Source organism: Leuresthes tenuis, unplaced genomic scaffold, assembly GCF_036924035.1.
Source record: "Leuresthes tenuis unplaced genomic scaffold, fLeuTen1.0.hap1 SCAF_18, whole genome shotgun sequence".
NCBI lineage: Eukaryota > Metazoa > Chordata > Actinopteri > Atheriniformes > Atherinopsidae > Leuresthes > Leuresthes tenuis.
In genome coordinates, this window is record NW_027325372.1 from 1,057,770 (window position 1) to 1,079,466 (window position 21,697).

Sequence of the window (21,697 nt, forward strand, 5' to 3'; positions counted from 1 at the left end):
GCAGCGTCTCCGGACGGAGGCGGAGGCGGAGGCGGCGCTCCCGGCTCCCGGCTCCCGGCTCCGGTCTCCTCTCCCACCGCAGACGCTTCAGTCAGTGGAAACACACCGCGGAGGATTAAACTGTCCACACAGCACCGCGTGAGCGTCTCCAGAGGCTGCGGATACACGTGGAGAGAGAGGTAGGTTCATCTTTACTGACACATCCACATCTGAATGAGTTTTTACCGGGAATGAAACATTTATAGTTTTATCTGGCGGTACTAAACTAAAGCAGGTGTTCTGAGCCGCTCACCTGAAGCCTTTTCACCTGCTTCAAGGAAAAACAGGAATATGGAAACCTCATTCAGTCCAGCTCAACAAATGAGTTAAAAACTGCCAGAAAAGTCTCATAGTGATCAATTAGAAGCCAAAGTTGAGGTTATTTGTGGTTGCCAGGTTGTGAGAAATCCCCCTGAATGCCACAGAAGTTCTATAACTGTTAAAGTTGATTTATTTAAAACGGGTCCCAAATTAATAAGAATAAATTAGAATAATAAAACAAAACTAAACAGGATTATGACAGCAGAATGATTTTAAGTGTTTGGTAGATGAGTTTAGATTAACAGTCTTTGAGGTCTTTCCTTATAAATTCTGGAGGTGGATCTACACCATGAAACATGATGAACCAGAACAGAGTTTTAACAGTTTATCAGTTCATGATGGTACATTTTAACAGAAAGTTTACGGCTGTTTCTCTTTCTTAGAAACCCTCCTTTTTGTCTCCATGAAAAGGTTCTGAAAAGTAGCTTCACTCAAGAAATGTTTGAAAATAAAAGAAGACGAGGAACAGATTTATTTGCTCTTTCAGTAAATGTGAAATAAACCAAAGCACAGAGTAAGCTGTGCGGGGGGGTGGAGGTCATTGGTTGTTGAGGAAAGTGAAGCGTTTTCATTTTGTGGTTAAATAGTCAAACATGTGACCTCCTGTCGTCTTCTCTGAAGTTTTTCTTTGACCTCTGTGGGAAATGTCCTGAGCTTGAGGAGAGATGGTTGAAGGAACCATCAGCTGAGATGTTGTTGTGAAACGACAAATGTTCAAAAAACATCATCTGAATTAGACAAAGAAGGTGCGTTTCTCTCTGATTAGATTCTTCAAACCTCTCTGCCAGTCACAGTGTGTTAAAGTTAACAGTGTTTTGTCTGGTAGGAGTTCCCCAAGGTTCTGTGTTCGGCCCCCTGTTGTTTAGGCTTTACATCAAAGATCTCAGGTGTGTCATGGCATCGATCTGCACACATGTGCTGGTGGAGGTGGTTTATATTCAGCTCAGAGACTGCGGGAAGCATCACAGTCGTACCTTAACTTTAACGAAACCAAACTGTGAACCGGTGCGGAAACGTTTAAATATTTTGCTGTGATGCTCAACTTTAAGTCACACGTTCAGTGGTCAGAGGTTGGAACATTTACATTGTTGGGGATGCCAACCACAGTGATTGAACCTGGATGTAATTTCTGCCATCAATCTCCACCATTCTGCCCAAAAAAGTAACTAAAACAAGTACAATTTGGCAAATATTAGAGATTGTCTCTCTGGATGCTGCCAGACTTTCATGATTGTCTCCCATGTTTCATATTGTGCAACATGCTGGGGATAAGCTGGTGAAACCAAACCTCTGGAGTCTCCATTAAGCTAATGTTGATCATTCTGAAGATAAAATCAATGCAATAAGATTCTGAATCAGTACAATTTCCTGAGTTTTAAGACATTTAAACTATTTTTAAATACAGGTCTTATGTTTTAAATCTAAAGTGGCCAATCCCTCCTCTGCTGTGTCACTTTATTAACTTTAACTCAGAGGAATTCATGAAATCCAAGAAGAATTTCTTCAACCAGAGACTCTGTCGCTGCTTTTTCAGCCAGCTTTCTCTGCCTGATAACATGAGGAGTTATAATCCCATCGGCTGCTTTAAGAACAAACAAAATATACCGAAAGACTCACAACTGTGACCAATGAAAGTCTGTCTGCATCTGAAGAATGTGGGTGTGTATATATCTGTTGTTGTGATAGTTTATTGCTTTTTATATTAAACCTACAGGGATTGCAGGTATAAATTAGCTCAGAGCTAACTCATTAGCTCACATTAGCTCACATTAACTTATATAAAATGAAAATAAATAGATATTCTACCCGAAGCACATCAGATACTTTTGATAACAGCAGAGAGGAGAAAACTAACAACATCAGAGATCTCTCCAGTACCGACTCTTCTGCTATGAAGCTGGAACAGATGCAGGATGTGGTTTAACTTTGTCCTGCTGAAATATGCAAAGCTTTACCTGCAGAAGGGAGCAGATGCTGCTCTAAAACCTGTTTGTACCTTTCAGCTCTGATGGAGCCTTTCAGGTTCTGATGGAGCCTTTCAGCTCTGATGGAGCCTTTCAGGTTCTGATGGAGCCTTTCAGCTCTGATGGAGCCTTTCAGGTTCTGATGGAGCCTTTCAGCTCTGATGGAGCCTTTCAGGTTCTGATGGAGCCTTTCAGGTTCTGATCCATCTGACCACAGTCAGAAGTTTCCCACTTTGCCTCAGTCCATTTTAAATTAGCTACATTTTAATGAGCATTTTAAATCACCAAATAGATGAGCGATTCTTTCGAAAGTATTCGAAAGCTCCAAAATATTTCGTGATTTGTCTCATCGGCCGATGTTCTGGAGATTTTACCGGGCGGCTCGGTGGAAAATCCTCGTAATAATTCTGGATTAAATGCTCCAGAACATTTCAGGACATCAAGTTTTTCTTCTACAGCCGTTCTATGTGTGATGAGATGGACTTTTATACTTCGACCCAGTTCCATCATAAGTTCTGGAAACAATACTTCTGACTTCCTTATCTCTACATATAAATCTCTTGGAGAGAATTACATTTTAATTGGAGTTCTTTGCCCAAAGGCAGCTGCTGTATGGGGTTCCTCTGTTGGATCATCTGGGCGCTAAGCTAACAGGATCCATTCTTTGCAAAGTCAGACAGTTGCTTCAAAAAAGTTGCCAAACAGCCATATTTTTGTCTGTTACTGCACCATTTATGGTGTAAAATACTAAATGTGTCCAAACACCACCTCTCAGTTCTCTTTTTTAATGCGATGAGTTGGTTTCCTTCACTAGGCTACTGTTTTTAAATGGCTCTGTATGAATTGGGCTGTGACTTTAAAGTGAAAATTTGTTGTGATTTGGAGCTTTATGAATAAAAACTGGATTGAACTGGATCACAAAGGCTTTGATGGCTGGTTCCCTTCCTTTTTCTTACCAACATATCAAACATAAAATGATTATACTGAGAGGTTACCAGGACATGGATGAGCTCAGGCTGGCAGCAGAGCGCCTCCTGCTGGATCCTTTAAACATCTGATGTTTGAATTCGAAGAAAAGTCGACTACCAGAGGGCGAACTGGTTTGTTTCTGGTGTCTTTTACTATTAAATGAAGGCTGATTTAGTATTTTATGCTTTTGTTTGTTGGTTTTATAGGAGCCCAGTCTGCATCCTTCTGCTGATACGTGTTTAATTCTGAGCTTTGACTTCATATATTGATCACCAGGTTATGCATGTTTCTCAGATGAAAGTTTGTCCTTCTGAGCCTCGTCTAACTGAACATTAAACAGGATCTTTGCTCTGTTCTGTCTTCAGTCCAGCGACCCAGTGAATGTTATATGGGCCCAAATAAATAACTGATACTGCTTTTGATGTTGGACTTAAGAGGAGAACAAGGAGGCCTTTGAGGAACCGGTCCCTTGAGGCTTGAATTGGCTCAGATGCAGGAGTCATTGATACATTCAAACATGTTTCACACAGTCTGGTCCATGTTAACAAGCCCGTCAGTCATGTTGAGTTACAGTGATGTGACTTCAGATCTTTACCCTCCTGCTCACAGTTTCCATCACGTCCTCCTCGTGTTCTGATCCGTTCCTGCTTACACTGAAACACTCGGACTTGTGTTGTTGTTCACACAGAAAGGAATTCCTGACTTTTGTGGGCTTTTTTTTTTTTAGAAAATAAGGGGCAAAGGAGAAATGCCTTTTTTCGTGTTGGAACCACACGATTATGCCACGTTTCAACCACAGCCGCATTCCTGAGACATTCTTGGGATGGATGAAGGTTGGTTGGCCTCAGTTTTTACAGATGAGTCTCACACAAATAAAAACTTTGTCATAAAAACACTCCTAACAGTGTCTCATCATGAGTCAGCCGCTCACACATGGCTGTCTTTTCCATTTCCTCTTGCTGCTGTGCAGACCTGCACCCGCTTTAGAGGACATGTTGGGAAAAGCTTTTTACTGAGAAAGAGATTAACTCTTAGAAAGCAGCCAGTTGGCAGAAAGAGTGGAAGCAGCAGGAGAAGCAACTTAAAAAATAGTGTCGTTGAAATCGAGCCTTTTGTCTTGTTGTTGTGTCAAACAGATGTTTTTATGGCCTGGAAGACAAATCATGGGTGAAACCAGAAGTCAGCAGAGCATTTCCACATGAATCCTGCAGTGCATCCTGTGTAAAGCAGGATCTGTGAGCTGTAATTTAGAAAGGACCGTTCAAAGCTGCTGTGATCAAAGTTTAGATGTTTGAACACGTCCTCTGCGACGGGATGGAGATATTTTTTATTAGAGCACGTTGTTATAGAGTTCCACATTTACAGCAAACCTATAAGTATACAGAACAGCAAACAGAAATGTGGATCCAGCGCTCTCTTTTTGGGTTTTTACATAACAATGGAAAGGGAAATAATAGCCAAACATGTAAAGGGAAGAAAAAGCAAAAAAGATGCATAAATTAAAAAGAAAACAGCAACAAAAAACAACAAGCAACCCCCCCCCGTACCCTACTGTATATTCATTAATTTGTCTTAATACAGGGCAAAAAATAAAAAATAAAAATCATTAATTGCCACTACGAGGTGTGAGATTTTTCCAGACCAAATTTTTTCAAATATCGGGAGTTTATCCATCAGAATATATTTAATTCTCTCTAAATGCAGAGTATTAGTAAGACCTATAAGCCACATCTTTGTGGTGGTGCTTCTTTCTTTTTCCAATGCATCAGAAGTAATTTCTTGGCAACGATGAGACTATAGGAGAGGAAACATTGCTGGGATTTGTTTAATTTCTTAATATCATCTGAGTGGTTCAGGCTCTAACTGTACGTTAAACTGAAGATATTAGACCTAAAGAACTTGACCTTAGGACATAGAGCAAAGCTGTGAAGCAGTTTTAAAGGTATTTGGGATGAATGGTGGGCGGAGTCTGATCAGGCCTCTCGAGCTGAACTGAAGTCCAAAAGTACTCCTGAACTTTATTATTCTTTGTCATATTTAAATGGAGACGTTAGAAAGACAGCATGGACACAACTTTAGAGACGCAGCAAAGCAAACAAAAACTCTTTGGACAGAAATAAAGCAGCTGTCTCTACATGTTCTCAGAGTTCAGTCCTAAGCTGACCAGAAGATGTGGATTAATCATTAGTTCAGGCTAAGATGAATGTTTTGAAGCCTTCGCTGCAAACATCCAGATCCTGAATATGTTGTTTGAATGGAGACGCATTTCATCGAGCTAAAAGGAGCTGTTTCATCATCAGATGTTCGGATATTTTTACTTTTTTTGTGTTCCACCTTGTTTACCTTCATCTGATCCAAACTGCCTCGGATGTGACTCATTAATACAACTAAAGCAGGTTTGTTCCCAGAGATTATTTAAGTGTAACTTTAACCCAGAACAAAGTCTTTTTCAATGGTTCTGCAGGACGATGCAGTTCTTTCTGCTTCTTATGGTGGATTTTAAATGGACTGCATTTATCAAGCTCTTTTGGATCTTGTTGACCACGAAAAGCGGTTTTACGCTACAAGCCTCATGAATCCATTTAACTTTTTATGCCTCCCATTCACAGCACAGACTGACCCCTGACCCCCTCTCACCGCTAACTGTGCACGATGTGCAGGATGCAGGATTCTCAGCAGCATTTCTTTCTTGACGACAGAATAAACGCAGCTCCTCTGAAGCTCTCCAACACGGAGATAAGTCCCAGAACAAATAAATCCAGCAGCAGATAAGAAACGGAGACAGCAGGCGCAGCAGCGTCCGAGCAAACAAACATCTGGTCCAGTAACACCCGGACATGAACTGGACCTTCCAGGACTGTCCTTTGCCAGTTGGCAGCTGATGGGAAACTATGTTTACGTGCGTGTTTGTGTTGGACGCTAATTCTCCGTGTTCCACACCAGCCGCTGTTTATTTTCCCGAGGACTCGCTCCAAGAGCAACGACTGCGCTGCCAGAACTAAGCCGACGTTAAGAGACTTCACAGGCACGCTTCTTTAAGATCCGTTTCATCATTCTTTCCACTTTTATTGCAACACGAAGACATTTTAAAGCAGTCGGGTTCTGAAGATGTTGATAGAAATGTTCTGAAGGGGTTCAGATCTGCGGTTTCCAAATGAACAGCTGACATCACAGTGGCCACATCTACTCCTCATTTAGTCTTTTTCTTTGCTGCTGACGTCAGAAGCATCCTTTGTGAGATTCTTCACGATTTCATCCTGAAAACTGTCCACTTCTTTGGGGAAAAGGTCATCTTTACAGCCATCTGCGGCACCCTGTGGGCTCCTGCTGCAGGTCACTGGGTTTCAGTGTTCGAGGCGGTGAAAGATTTAACAGAGAGCTGTTTTTCTGTGGCAGCTGCAGCACACATCGTCTTCCTGGATGAACAAACAAAGCCAGACCTTCCAAACACGGTTTAATGTGTCATCACCATCGAATAATACTGGGCCGTGTTATTGGTTCAGTTAGATAAAGCAGGGAGAACATTTGGTTTAGTTCAATAAAGCAGGGAGAACATGTTCTAATGTCTAAATGACCAAAATCCTGAATGTGCCACAATATCATCGACATTTAAAGCGATTTATTTTCATCAGATCTGAACTGAAGTTGGTGGCAGAGGCCCTACGGCACCAAGCCTGCCACTGAAAGAGCTTTATTTTCTGAAGGTAATAAGTTAGGACCCAGTGGAACTGATCCTGTTGTAGTTTTAGTCTCAAAGTCACCAACTTTTCATGTTCTGCCAGGTCAGCATCTCCAAATATCAGCCGGGCTGACGGCAGCAAACAGCTCCTGCTCAGGACCTTTAATCAGAGGCAACACAAGCTGCAAAGCGTGTGCACGTTGATTTGTGTGCAGCTGAAGCCTTGTGATCTGCAGGAAGCCACACTGAGCGTCTTTGTGCTGTTGATGAAGGGAAGAAAGCAGCCTTGTTGTTCCTCTTTTCTGCAGCAGCATCTAGTGTGTGCTGTCAGTTTTCTGATCTCTTTAATCCTGTAACCCAGAAGTCACACGATGTGAGGACTGCTCTGAGCCTCCTGCATCTCAGGGGAAATAAAGTGTAAAAGGTGGTGAAACTGTAACTGTGACTGTCTGTAAAGCAGCTGTTCGAAGTGTCAGAGGAACAAGACGGAATGCTTTATTTCCCTGCAGAACACTGTATTTACTGGATAGTTTAGTGGTATGATTACCACCTTTCATGTGTGAGATCTGGGTTCAAATCCCTTAGGCAAGACCCTCCTTACCCTATCTGCCTACCTGTAAGTTGGATAAAAGCTAAAAGCATAAACATTAAACATTACTGTGTCTGAATTCTGGGTGAAATTCACCTTTTTTCACCCAAATATCAGCCACATAAAGCACAGTTCATGGCTACTCAGGTAAGAAGCTGCGAGGTGACTGTGGAGAGAAAGAACTCCATCAGAACCAGAACCAGGAAGGTCGTTTATAAAGTTTTAATGTTCTGATTTAATCATTTATAGGTCACACATGGAAAGCTGCGCAGCCACAGTTTTATGGTGCTGTGGTGGTTGTTTTTGGCTGGAAATGTTACCGATGTTTAACATTTATTTACAGCGACACTCTTTCGCTCCTCCTGACGACACATTTGTCTTCGTGAGTTAAAACTAAAGTTATTCTCTGCTTTGGGGGTTTGTTAAATAGTGGAAAACGGTGTAGAATGAAAGCGTTTTGATTGGTCAGCTCTGCTCCGTCCAGATGACTCATCCTGGGATGGTTTAGGGTCTGGGACTCTGTGAAGTTCTGTGACACTGAGCAGGTGGAAAGGTCCGTTCTTCTGTCAGTGCTTTAGCGTCTCATTCAGTGACCGAACTCCTGTCTCACGAAGCGACTTTAAAGATCTTTAACAGACTGACTCCTGCAGCCTCTCACATCTAAGCACAGACAGTTTTAAGTCTTACAAACACTCATTACAACCAGGTTCTTCTGAAATCATTTCCCATCATGCACCTGGTGGAAATGCTCAACAACGATGAAGTCACCGATCTTTGGGCTGCGTTTCTTAACTGAACGTCTCTGTATGATGTTATATTAAGAGCTTGTATAGCTTGATTTGTAAGTCGCTTTGGATAAAAGCGTCTGTTAAATACATAAATACAGAAACAGAAACATAATGTGGAGACGTAGCCAGTAAATCCAGCCTGGTCTCAGGAAGGTTCTGTTGTTTGGCGTGTTATTATCACGCTGTTTCGTGTCCTTTTACGCTGTTTATTCTGAGGAAAGGACGTCCTTTCTTGTACTTTTGCCCCGACACCAACTATTCGACGTGTTTTTTGTGCTGATGTCATCAGAACATGTTAAATGTAGGATTATCTCAGCAATTTCTCCACATTTCTGCACGTTTTGGTTGAAATTAGCAGAGAACTATACCAAATATATCGTGTTTAATATTAAATTAATATTCCCAGAGATGGTTATACTTTTTTTTAATACTCTTTAAAGTGCCTTTAGGTGACCCAATATATGATTAAAGTGATTTGAATAGAAATGTTTTGTGAACCTTTGGTTCCTGAGAATATTTAATGTTTGTTTTTCTTTAGCAGGGTTTTGACTTTGCTTAATAATTCTTACAGGTTATCCTAACATGCATCCCACCCACCTTCAGAACTTTGTTTCATACAGACCGTGGTTTTAAAACGGTTTTAATGCTTTAGTCCATCTAATTTAATCTAATTTCAGTCTAATCCACGGTGTGTGAGAACATGGTTGAGTGTTGGTCATGTGATGCGTGTGGAAAAGCATTTTTAAGTTATAAACACTGTGGTGAATGTTCCAGGGAGCATGATTTATCGTAATGCTTCACTTTCAAACCGAGGCTGTGGACACAAAGCTGAGTGCGTCGTTTCAGACTTCAATGTTAAAGTGCTGATTTCTGTCAGGTTTAATATTTTCAGCTGGATGGAAAGTGGAGACCACCAAGTCAGAATCCCCAAAGACAAACACTTCCATTTTAAGATCAGCCCTAAAGATAGATGGATGGATACTTCAGAAATCCTGAGGGAAAGTCGGAGATGAAGCACCGAAGGCAGTCAGAAGCCGCTCCACAGATGAACTAAAACCAAAGGAAACGATAAGAGAAAGACGTTAAAGCTCTGTGTTTCTGTCACTTAGTGTAAAAACTCCTGAAGAACTGGCTTCAGTTTTCTGTTTTTACTCCTGAAACAGACTGTTTCAGTTCAGCAGAAAGCACTAATTGTAAGTTTAAAAACCATGAAAAAGTCCTTCTTCAGCAGCTCAGATTCAGGTGGGGGGGGCGTAAAAGGCCCTGAGGCGACTTCATAATACCTGAATTAATAAGCTGTGGCTGTAAAAGCTTCAACACTTACTTACATACGAGTTTTATCACGTGTGACAGTTGTTTTCGTCATGAAATAATCCGGTTTGTTAACCTCAGACTGCATTCTTCCTCAGGGGAAATAATCACAAACTCTCAGCTCTCACGGTTCCTCACAGGGTTCCTCACAGGGTTCCTGGTTCTGCTCGTAAGGAACCACGAGGCTGTTGGGGAGCAGAATAACAGACATGAAGGGTCGCCACGATGCCTTTTGGCTTCCACTCCGAGGCTTTCTGAGCCGTAAATCTCTCACCAGGACAGGCAGGAATTCAACACTCATCAAGGTGCATCGTGACCTTTTAAAGGCTTGTTGTGCTGGCTTTAAACAGCCCAGTGTTCTGGGTGCGGTCCAAATGAACACCTGTAACCCTCCTATGACTGTTCCTGAGTCATCAGACGTCTCAGACTCTGAAGACCGACTCCTGACTCTTTGGTTATGAGTCCAAACGGTTTCCTCCATTCTTCCAAATGATCCTGATAACAATGTTTTCATCCCTGGAAAAATGTTTTGTTTTGGTTTCTCAGAACAGGAAATCCAGCTTTTTGGACTTTTTTTTTGTTGTCTTTGCAACTTAAAGGACTTTAAAGGCTCCTTATTCTTTTCTTTGTATGATTTTTGCATCGTGAAAAGAAAACTGAGCTGTTTTTTTTTTTTTTATCATTTCATCGGTTGAACAAACAAAATAGTGAAAGCAAGTTTATTGGATCTTTTTTCTTTGTTTTCCTCCTAAAAGTCCCTTTACTGCAAATAAAATACACAACCTGAATGTACCAGATACTTATTTAAAGTCCAGATAAATCCTGTGTGGACACAAATGAACACAAAGTGCATCACATGGCAGGAGTCAGTTCCCATCATAAAGTGGGATATAGTTTCCAGTTTTGCTTTAATTAATTAATTAATTGGAAGATTTTGGGGATTTTAAAGAGGTGATGATTTTAGGACTTATGTGAAACCAAAGTATACGTTAATTAAATGAAATATTTGCATTGATTAACCGAAAAGATGCACAACAATAGATGTTTAAAGGCGTTATCATTAAGAACAAAAACTGATTAGTTGACAGGTGTATCAGGAGGTTTTATCTCTCTTATGATTTAGAGTTTTACTTTTCTAGAATAAACTGTTTTTCAGGCATTTATTTTCACCTCATTTCTGTTGTATATTAAGAGTTTGTTGTTCTCTGGTTCATATTTACTCACTGACACACACTTTTAGCCTGTTCTTATTCCCATCTCCTCACATTCTGATGCTGGATCGGTTCTGAACACAGAAGGAACCCCTGAAGCGTCACTTTTTCACATGATGTGGTTTAGTTTTCTGACTTTAACAGGAGAGGAAACACTAGTTCATTTACCTACATGTGGTGATATTATGTACTAATCAATATTAATTTCATATCAGCAGTGGATCAGATCGTTTTGTTTCTATCATACAATAATGACTCCTAGATATAAACTTTAGAATATTTATTTTTAGGGTTGTTGGAGGCCTTAAAGGGCAAAAAATAAAGATTATATTCAGCTGAGTTTGAGCCAGAAGCTCCACTGGCGTAAATTCTCTCTCAGTCACCACTTCAGGGTAGAAAATGAGTTTATTTGTATTTAATCAGAAATGAAAAGGCAAAAATCTTTTGTTCCATGTCGTAGCTCCTAAAACAAGTAAGTGGCTGTGTTTCTGTCCCGTAAGGATTGTCCCCTGGAAGCCCAGAGGATGCTTTGATGAAAGACACCAGCTGGAGGCCACAGAATGTGTTTGCAGATGTTTTGGAGCAGGAAGAGAAACATAAAGCATTAACTAAGAGGACTATGTCCGGAAGGAAAACCATTGTTCGCTGCATTCAGACCAGAATAGAAACCCGAAGCTCTTCCACATTTTAGGGGGGAAGTTGTGCTGATTTGTCCTCGCAGACATAGGATGTAAAGTTCTCCATCAGCCTGGTTTTCTGCCATGTTGCCTCGGCTTTATCCCTTTAAGAGGAAACGGCTCTATTATCTGCTCAGAAGGCTTGTTCTGGGAGAGAAGTCCTCACTGCTGGCTCGTGCAGCTTCAGTAAAATCTGTTTATTCTTTTCATGTTTATCTGAAAATGCAGCGTCATTGAAACATAATGTAAGACATCTGGAATGTAAACTGTACTTTCAGCATGACGCCACATGCAAATACCTCTGGGTTTCAGATGGTGAAGCACAGAATCTCCGTGGAGCGGCCGACCTTCATCACGAACAACAGCTAACGCTAAGCAGCTTCATAACAAACCGCTGAAGGGATTATTCTGGGAAAGCAGGCAGCCTTCATCAGTCTGCTCTGAGCTCTGGGTCTTCTCACTTCGACTGGGCCGGGACACTCGGTTCTTTCGTAGCTTTCAAACTCGCAGCTCTTCTGATGTTACAGATGCATCAAAGCCACTGTGAGCCCGAAATATGGTTGAAATAAAAGCGATAAACATTTTAGCGGCTGCCTTTCTACAGGCAGAGTGACCCAAAGCAGAGCCAGGCGTTATTCAGCCTCACAGGTCCATGTCTCAGCTGAAGGAACTTTACCCTCCTCACCTGCCTCGCTGTTGCATGTGTTTATGGTGCAGTGATGTTATTCAGCCTCAGTCTTCAGCCATTTCTGGTTATTGATATTAGTTCTGTATCAGTTCTTTTTGCTTTGATGAGAGCTGATCAGTTATTGATCCTGTAAAATCCAGTCTGAGCTGATCTTCCTCGCACACTGAACTTCTTCTTCCTTACGCTGTTATCTTCTGTAAAGCTGTAAAGCTTCTGTAAAAAAACTGTCTCACCTGTGAACTGCAGCATTCAGACAGTCGTATCCGGGGATATGACGGCTTTAGCTGGTGAACAGAGCGTGATGACAGCGGCACATTCTCGCCGTTACTCAGTTTTTTATTCCACGGCTCTGGAGAAATCCACCAGTCTCACAGATGTGGGTTTCTCTCCTCCACCCGGTGTGATTCAGAGTGGAGCTGGAAGCTTTGGCTGAAAAACAGAACTGAACCTCCAGTAAATGGAGCTGGTTTGGCTTTTAACCCAAACAATGAGATGCAGAGATGAGTGTGAATGTCAGCTGTCAGCACCTAAAGAGACATCATCCTGAGCAACATGCTGAGATTAAAGCACCAGCAGGACCCAAGCAAACCACTTTAACACAGGTAATAAAGGCTCGAAGGAGAAGACCAGACACCGAAGCAGTTACCTTTTACCTCTCAGAACATATGGTCCCATCAGACAGCAGAAGAGGAGGTTCAAAGTGGCTAATCTGCGGTGCCCAAACTGATTAAAACCTGGTCAGAAATGGGAAGTAGTTTGGTTGCATTGTTCAGTAACTTGGAAAATATGGAAAAATGAATCAATAGTTAAAATTAAAGTAAGAATTGGGATAAAATCATGATGTATCTGTAAAAAAAATGGTGATATTGCCCAGATTAGGTCGCATTTTACCCAAATAAAGAGAATTCTGAGCTCTGGTTTGACCTCGAGGTTCGATTTCACTTCACATTTAGGCTTGTTTTGGAAGTCTGCTGTTGGAGCGACACCAGCTGGTTTTCTGAGGTCTCAGAACACGATGAGAAGCTCCTGATGTTGGTACCAAAGCTCACAGCCCTCCTCCTCCGCCTGCCTCACCTGTCCTGATCATTTGGTCTTTTTTTACTGCAGCAGGTCACCTGGGCATCTTTTTTCGAGCTTTTCTTCAACTGAATAATTCACTTAAATGAATTTAAAAAGTCCAAAAAGGAGGGTGAGCAGATATAGGTTGGAACTGACCAAAATACAGAGATTTCTGAGCTATGTGGGGCTCCAGGTTGGATTTTACTTTTAGTTTTGGCTCCCTGTGTTTTGGAATTGGACTCAGCTGTTGTCGCTGGTTTTCTGATGTCGAAGATGAGCCTTTTGTGTGTTGTAATCAGAGCTTCTGTGTTCCATGTTGAGCTTGTTGGTCTGGCCCCTGCACTTATGTTGGTGCATGTGAGCTCCTGCTGTGCAGAACAAAAACCTATAAATATATAAATGAGTCTGACAGCCTGTAGAAGGTTATTCAGTGAAATACTAAATTTGGGGTCATGTAAAGTAACGAGAACGACGGCTCAGGTGGTTTCATACAGTAACATCGGGGGGGCAGAATCTTTACTGTGTTCCTCCAGTTGTTGCTTGCTAACTGTATATCCTCCGTCCTTATCTGTGTCCTCGAAGCTCCTTCCTGTGCTGTCTTTATGCTGATACCAAAGCTAAACTGAGCCTGTGGATCCTCTGTTCTGCAGGAGGTCAGCCGCAGGAAAACATGAGCGACCGCTTCGACTGCAACAACTGCAATGAGTCCTTGTATGGACGCAAATACATCCAGGTGGAGGACAAGCCGCACTGCATCCCCTGCTACGACCGCCTGTGCGCCAACACCTGCCACGAATGTAAAGAAGTCATCGGACACGATGCAAAGGTACGCTCCCGTGATGAAAAACCAGAGCAGAAATGTAAGCGGTGCCCACAACCCAACGGCTTTAAATTGGTTCATTTATTTTATTGAAAGAAAATATTCATTATCAATCATTTCTGACTAAATGTTCTGTAATCAATACGGTTGTAAGGAATAACTGATAAAGTGTAGGTAAAAGATTAAATTACATCTGAACCCCCGGATTCACCTGAACGCACCATAAACTGTATCCTGATTCTACATTCAAAGCCGATCAGTTAAGGTTTAGCTGTACATGCTACACAGAATCAAGGTGAGATTAGCACCGTTAGCATGAGTGAACAGTTGTTTAAAGATGACATTAGTGTGCTAACAGAGTCATGCTGTGCACATCTCCGGCTTGGTCCATTACTGCTGATGAGAAAGCATTGTTTGCTAGCATCTGCTGCTAACTTACAGCTAACTGCTAACTTACAGCTAACTGCTAACTTACAGCTAACTGCTAGCTTACAGCTAACTGCTAACTTACAGCTAACTGCTAAACTATTTCCCTCTGGGATCGATAGGCATGTTACATGTTATGGACATGCTATGGACATGCTATGGGCAGATTAGCATGAGTGAACAGTCTGCTCATCATTTAAAGATGACATTAGTGTGCTAACAGAGTCATGCTGTGCACATCTCCGGCTTCGTCCATTACTGCTGATGAGAAAGCATTGTTTGCTAGCATCTGCTGCCAACTTACAGCTAACTGCTAACTTACAGCTAACTACTAACTCACAGCTAACTGCTAACTTACAGCTAACTGCTAACTCACAGCTAACTGCTAACTTACAGCTAACTGCTAACTCACAGCTAACTTACAGCTAACTGCTAACTTAGTGCTAACTGCTAACTTACAGCTAACTGCTAAACTATTTCCCTCTGAGATTAATAGGCATGTTACATGTTATGGACATGAAAAACGTAACCCATGTATGTAGATATTTATGGAAAAGCCTTGTAATCAAACAGTTTAAGTTTAAACATGAAATATTTGTGAGTTTATGATGAATAAATTATAACAGGAGGAAGAAATGTTACCCAGAATGATAAAGCCACGTATTAACCGTTATCCGGGCATTCTACCTCCATAAGGAGTACTTTTACTTTAATATTTAATATGATTCTGAACCATTTAGATTCAGAATAAGTCAGAAATACACATTTCCTATAACAGCAGACGTTTGGGAGCCACTGACCTTATCAAACTGGTTGAAAAGTTATTGAACGCCGCTGCGTGAGTCATCAACATTTTAGTTTTCCAGGAAATTACAAACTCCAAAAAGATTGTTTGCAGAACTGCTGTTTAAACATTCCGTTTCGTTTTAAAGGCATTAACAGAATAATGTTTAATGTAACATATGTGAGTCATCAGGACACTTTTCCTGCCGCTGATCCTCGAAAACAGGAAACATAATTATGGCTGAAAGTTTTCTGTGGAGTGAAACTGAAAAACTCTTCCCAGAAGGAAGCCGCCACAGACGCCACGAGGCCATCGCTGTCCTGTGAGTTATGGACTCCCTGTGGGGGGGTGCAGTAAATTTACTCCTGCTTGTTTTGGCGGTCCGTCCTCGGCGTGCAACCCCACTGTGACACCCCCCCCACCTCAAAGTACGCTTTACACCCACCGTTCAGTGGAGCCGTTTATTTTAGAGCTGGCTCCAAAACGCAAAAACAAAGTGGGTTATTCAGATTTTTAAGAAAATAGTGATGAGGAGGGAAAACTTCTGTCAACCCTCGTCTGTGTGGAGGTCAGAAGGGTGTCGTGGAAACAAGGGAACATTGACTCCTCCTGTGAGGAATAAATACTGCTCAGAAGTTTTTGTTCACTGAGAATAAATAGTTTGAGTCCCTGTAAATGTCACAGTTTATGATTAAAGACGGCGAATACACATTATTCTCCATGCAGAGGCCCAAAAACAACAACTGCAGTCATTCATCTGCAAAAGAACGATCACAAATATACTGAATTATATTCTAAACAAGCTAAATAATCTCCTAAAACTGCTTATCCATCTGACTTTAAGCAAACACACTCCAGAAAGGACAGATTTTAAATAAAGCTCAGTGTTTACAGGAATGTTTTAAAGCATATTTCAGCTGTGAGTGTTTCTGTTCATGGTCTCATGACAACGAAGCTCTGCGGTTAAAGCGGCCTGATGTGTTTATGAGGTCAAATCCTGTTGTGAAAAGACCTATAAAGTCAAGTTTTAAAGTGTAAATAGCAGCTTACATCAAGTGGAAATAATCCAGGATTTCAGCCTCAGTGATGATAAATTATGAATATTACATCATTAATTAAAAGTCTAAAGTGGATTAATGAAAATCGAACATTTGAGATAAAAATGTGTTTGTTAATAATTGTTTAAATGTTCCACAGTAATTTGTAGGTTTTCAGAAGATTAAATCTGCCCTCTTCATGTCCAATATCTGACATTTAAAGGTGACATATTCAGTAAAACTCCTTCTTCCTGCTCCTGGGAGCAGATATCAGGGCGTCTGAGGTCACCAGCAGGTGTAAAACTCCCCAAAAACACAACCCTGGTGTTTATTTAGTTCCCTTTGTGTGAAAGTTCCTCATTTAACGAGCCGTTCTGATTTTCATTTCAAAATTACGTCACTCCTTAAGTTGGCTCCGCCTCCTTTGCTAAGCCCCGCCCACTCACAGCCCCCCTGCTGGACGGATGAAGCCAGCTTCTGGTGGAAATGTTCTGCTGTCAGCTGCACTGAGGAGCATGCATCTTCCATCCAGCAGCAGCCTCAGAGGATATAAGAGCCCAGTGGATAAACTATATCTGAGGCTAATGTTCCAGCAGAGTTAGCTAAAGACTGTGAATGTGCAGCAAACACTTTTCATCCCACTGTTTTAACAACTTGGTCCAGTTCAACGCTGGACTGAAGGAACTGAGCCACAAAGAGGATCAGTTCCAACTCTCAGAGCCTGAACTTCAGAGCAGGGAAATGGAAGCATCTGAGAAATAACTCCTCATGGTTTATTTACAGATTTATTTCTTCCTTTAGCAGCAGCTAACGCTAACAGCTTAGCTAATGAAATAACTCCTCATGGTTTATTTACTGATTTATTTCTTCCTTTAGCAGCAGCTAATGCTAACAGCTTAGCTAATGAAATAACTCCTCATGGTTTATTTACTGATTTATTTCCTCCTTTAGCAGCAGCTAACGCTAACAGCTTAGCTAATGAAATAACTCCTCATGGTTTATTTACTGATTTATTTCTTCCTTTAGCAGCAGCTAACGCTAACAGCTTAGCTAATGAAATAACTCCTCGTGGTTTATTTACAGATTTATTTCTTCCTTTAGCAGCAGCTAACGCTAACAGCTTAGCTAATGAAATAACTCCTCATGGTTTATTTACTGATTTATTTCTTCCTTTAGCAGCAGCTAACGCTAACAGCTTAGCTAATGAAGATGACGTACACCAACTTCTAAGGAGTTACTGCTGTTCAGGTGTGGATGAGGTAAACAGGTAAACACACCTGAACTCTCCACAGCAGCATGGCAGCGTGTCCTCAGCCAGAAACTGAGCCTTCACCAACGTCCTGCTGAAGCCTCGATGGTTGAACCTCTGGGAGCTCTTTGACTCCAGTTCAAACTGATTAATTCCACAGTTCTGTCACTTTCTGTGATGAAACCTTCTTTTACCACAGTTTAGTTTGTGAACACTCTGTTATTTCTGTAATTGTTGAGTGAATCTGACACCAAATCTGTGCCTTTCAGCCTGAAAACCTTTGGTTTCAAATACAAATCCACTTGAGTCCTAATGGGTTTTCACCTTCCTCTCTTTGTGCCCCTCTTCTTCCTCCAGGAGCTCTTCTATGAGAGCAGATATTACCACGATCACTGCTTCCGCTGTTTCCGCTGCGACCGCTCGCTGGCTGACGAGCCCTTCACCTGCCAGGACGAGGCGCTGGTCTGCAGCGACTGCTATCGCAGCGAGTTTTCCTCCAAGTGTGTGGCCTGTGACAAAACCGTCATGCCAGGTAGGGACTTCCATCCCAACCCTCCTCAGAAACGCTGCTGGTCGTGGTTGAAAGCAGCCGCTCACTCCCCGTCTGCGCAGGAATGAAACTGATGAGGTTTATCTGTGGGGGGGTGACAGCTGGGAGTGTGTCAGATCAGGCCGCTGTGAGGAAAGCAGCGCAGCAGCGGTGTCAGATGACAGAAAATGACCGGGCCTTGTGGTTACTGTGGGATGCTGTAGCTCCCCAGCTCTTTTCTGAGCTGAGCTGCCCCTCCGTTCTGATCGGCCTGGAATGCTTTTAGAAGCTGCTGCCCTCTTAACCCTTTTCTCCAAAGAGCAGCCAAGTTCCAGTTGAAAACACCGCCATGCCTCTGGGCCGCGTTTCAGGTCCCAAAAGTCATAAAAGCGGGCCGGTGATTAAAGGATCTGACGTCCAGTTCCACAGGCAGTGAGGCGTGCTGCTCTCACATCTGTGGGAACGGGCCGCCGGCCTCCAATCAGATCATTTAGGAAGTTAAATAAATAAAATCAGAGTGCAGCCATGTGTGGAGCTGCTTTCTCTCAGCAGATAAGTAGCTGAAGTTCAGTGTAAAAACAGGTTGAGTCACCACGCTATCAGCTTTCATTCCTACCCAAACAGGGTGGAGATAACTGGGGTCGCGTCTCTCCGACAGGGTCCAGGATGTTGGAGTATGGCGGCTCCACGTGGCACGAGGACTGCTTCATGTGTCACGGCTGCGAGAAGCCGATCGGCGCCGAGGCCTTCATCCCGGACCAAAGCAACTACTACTGCATGCCGTGCTACGAGGGCCGGGTCGCTCCTCAGTGCAGCCACTGCAAGAAGGTGAAGCAGGCCTGTGATTTCAGACTGATTCATGCCCAATGTGGCTCCAGAACCTGCACTTTTAGGCAGAACTTTATGTCGAATGAAACGATGCTTTCAGCAGGTAAAGGTGACGAACTGCCAGGTTTTCTTTGATTTGCTTTTTATGTAGAAACAAAACTCATCAGAAGCCCAAAATGTTTCAAAAGTTCATGAACAAAAACTGTCTGAAGCTTTCTGTGGAAAACGGTCTGATTTATTCTTCAGGACCTGAGGCACCAGCTTTAGAATAGAGAAGAACTTTACTGTCCAGCCAGGGCAGGAAGTTTGTCTTTGGTCTCAGCAGGAGAACAACATTCAGTGCCTTCATCAGAGCTCCTTCTTTCTCTCTGAATCCAACCAGAAACCGGACGAGCCCCCAGAACCAGGGCTGCTGTTTTCAGAGACCGGCTTTCTGACATATTTCACCTGCATTGCTTGTGAAGCTCGACTTTTTGTCTGCGAGTGTTGAGAAATAAAACAAGTTAAAGTGGCTCTGCTTGATTTAAAATGAGTTAATTAATTAGCATTAGAATTAGAGCAGGATCACATGTGGTTCTGACCCGGTTTGTGTCCCGCAGGCTCTCACTAAAGGAGGAGTGACCTACAGGGATGAGGTGTGGCACAAAGAGTGCTTTCTGTGCACGGGCTGCAAAGCCCCGCTGGCCGGCCAACCCTTCACCTCGCAGGGGGAGAGTCCGTACTGCATCAAGTGCTTCAGCAGCCTGTACGCGAAGAAGTGCGCCGGCTGCAACACGGCCATCACAGGTTAGTGATGATTCAGCCTGCTGGGACTCACTGCTGCATCCTCTGCATGCTGGAGGATTCTGAGCCCCCACCCTGAATAAAACAGGCTGAGAGGCACACATAACTCAGCAAATAGGATTTCTGCTCACTCCCAAGGTGACAAATTATTCCCTAAATCAAGGTGTCTTCTTTGCATTACTAAACATAAGAAAGATCAGACCTTACCTGACCCAACATGCCCCCCAGCTCCTGCTGCAGGCCATGGTCATCTCCCACCTTCACTACAGCAACGCTCTCCTAACTGGTTTCCTAACTGCTCTCCTAACTGCTCTCCTAACTGGTCTCCTAACTGGTCTCTTAACTGGTCTCCTAACTGGTCTCCTAACTGGTTTCCTAACTGGTCTCCTAACTGGTCTCCTAACTGGTTTCCTAACTGGTTTCCTAACTGGTCTCTTAACTGGTCTCTTAACTGGTCTCCTAACTGGTCTCCTAACTGGTTTCCTAACTGGTCTCCTAACTGGTCTCCTAACTGGTCTCCTAACTGGTTTCCTAACTGGTTTCCTAACTGGTTTCCTAACTGGTTTCCTAACTGGTTTCCTAACTGGTCTCCTAACTGCTCTCCTAACTGGTCTCCTAACTGGTCTCCTAACTGGTCTCCTAACTGGTCTCCTAACTGGTTTCCTAACTGGTTTCCTAACTGGTCTCCTAACTGGTCTCCAGCCTGTGAAACCTCTGCAGATGGTCCAGAACGCGGCGGTGCGTCTGGTCTTGGATCAGCCTAAAAGAACACGTCCCCCCTCTGTTCATTGAGCTCCTCTGGCTGCCCTTAGCATCAGATCCAAGTCCCTGATGTTAGCTACAAAGAGCTTAATGGAACGGCTCCATCTACTTGAATGCTCTTGCAAAGGCTTCTGTCCCAACTGGGTCCCTCCGTTGGTCCCAGGATTGTCGTCTAGCAGCTCCTACACCACGCCTAAGACAATCCAAACTCTGTTCATGTGTCGTCCCACGATGGTGGAATGACCTACCGAGCGCTACCAGAACAGGGGCGTCCCTGTCTATCTTCAGGAAAGACCGAGCTGATCAGAGAGCATCTCCTGCCCTGCACTCCCCTCTCTGCTGCTCTCCATCTCTGACAGAGCCTGACTGCTGGGTTCCTTCCATGGAGCTTATTGTTAGCTTTGATGTTAGCTGTGATGCTACATCTTCTTTTGTAAGATGCTTTGGATAAAAGCTTCTGAATGCAGAAACATAAACATGTCAGTGACGGCCATTAGCTCATGCAGCTACGAGGAAGTGAACCGGGGGGGTCGGACACTCTGATGAGCCCGTTGGCTGTGGAGGAGACAGATGTGACAGATGCTGAGCTGCTGTTCCTCCTCCTAACTGATGATTTCTCTGAGAACAGATGAAACTAACAGATATAAACAGCAGTTCTCAGCCACTCCGACACTGAAGATTCAGGATCTGACTGAACGCTGAACTGCTCCTAATCACACGTTATCTTGGACTCATTTAGTTTCGGAGCCGTTTTGAACCTCTGGTGAAACATTCCTTCATCAGTTTCACATCTGCTGCATGTTTGCTTTGCAGGGTTCGGAGATGGGAAGTATATTTCTTTTGAGGACCGGCAGTGGCACCAGCCGTGCTTTAAGTGCTCCCACTGCTCCGTTTCGCTGGTGGGCTCCGGCTTCTTCCCTGACCGGGGCCAGATTCTGTGCACAGACTGCCACGATGACGAGTGACGGCCACAAACTGCACCCCCAACACCGCAGGAGAACTGCTAAACCTCAGCTTTGCACCTGAAACCTGCAGCTTCATTAATTCACTCGCTGTGAAAACAAACTCAGTATTTCCAGCTTTAAACTCTTACCAGCTTCTACAGAATTAAATGTACCAACAACCTCTGTAGAAATGTCTTGTAATGTTGATTGATTCTCTTTATTTTCATATTTTGCTCAAAG

At 43.0% G+C, this 21,697-nt stretch overlaps 1 protein-coding gene across 2 annotated transcripts; it reads left to right on the forward strand.

Moving 5' to 3' along the window:
* The first annotated feature begins 61 nt into the window (after positions 1–61).
* LOC140275695 (four and a half LIM domains protein 3-like) lies at positions 62–21,697 on the forward strand. Of its 2 annotated transcripts, none has more exons than XM_072371221.1 (6): positions 62–183; positions 13,954–14,121; positions 17,969–18,143; positions 18,799–18,968; positions 19,568–19,754; positions 21,327–21,697. In XM_072371221.1, exons 2-6 carry the CDS (start codon positions 13,966–13,968, stop codon positions 21,476–21,478), a joined length of 840 nt encoding a protein of 279 aa, XP_072227322.1. In that variant the 5' UTR covers positions 62–183; positions 13,954–13,965; the 3' UTR covers positions 21,479–21,697. The 2 variants fall into 2 exon arrangements, with proteins under 2 accessions (XP_072227322.1, XP_072227323.1); XM_072371222.1 differs by having other exon boundaries at positions 62–179; positions 13,946–14,121.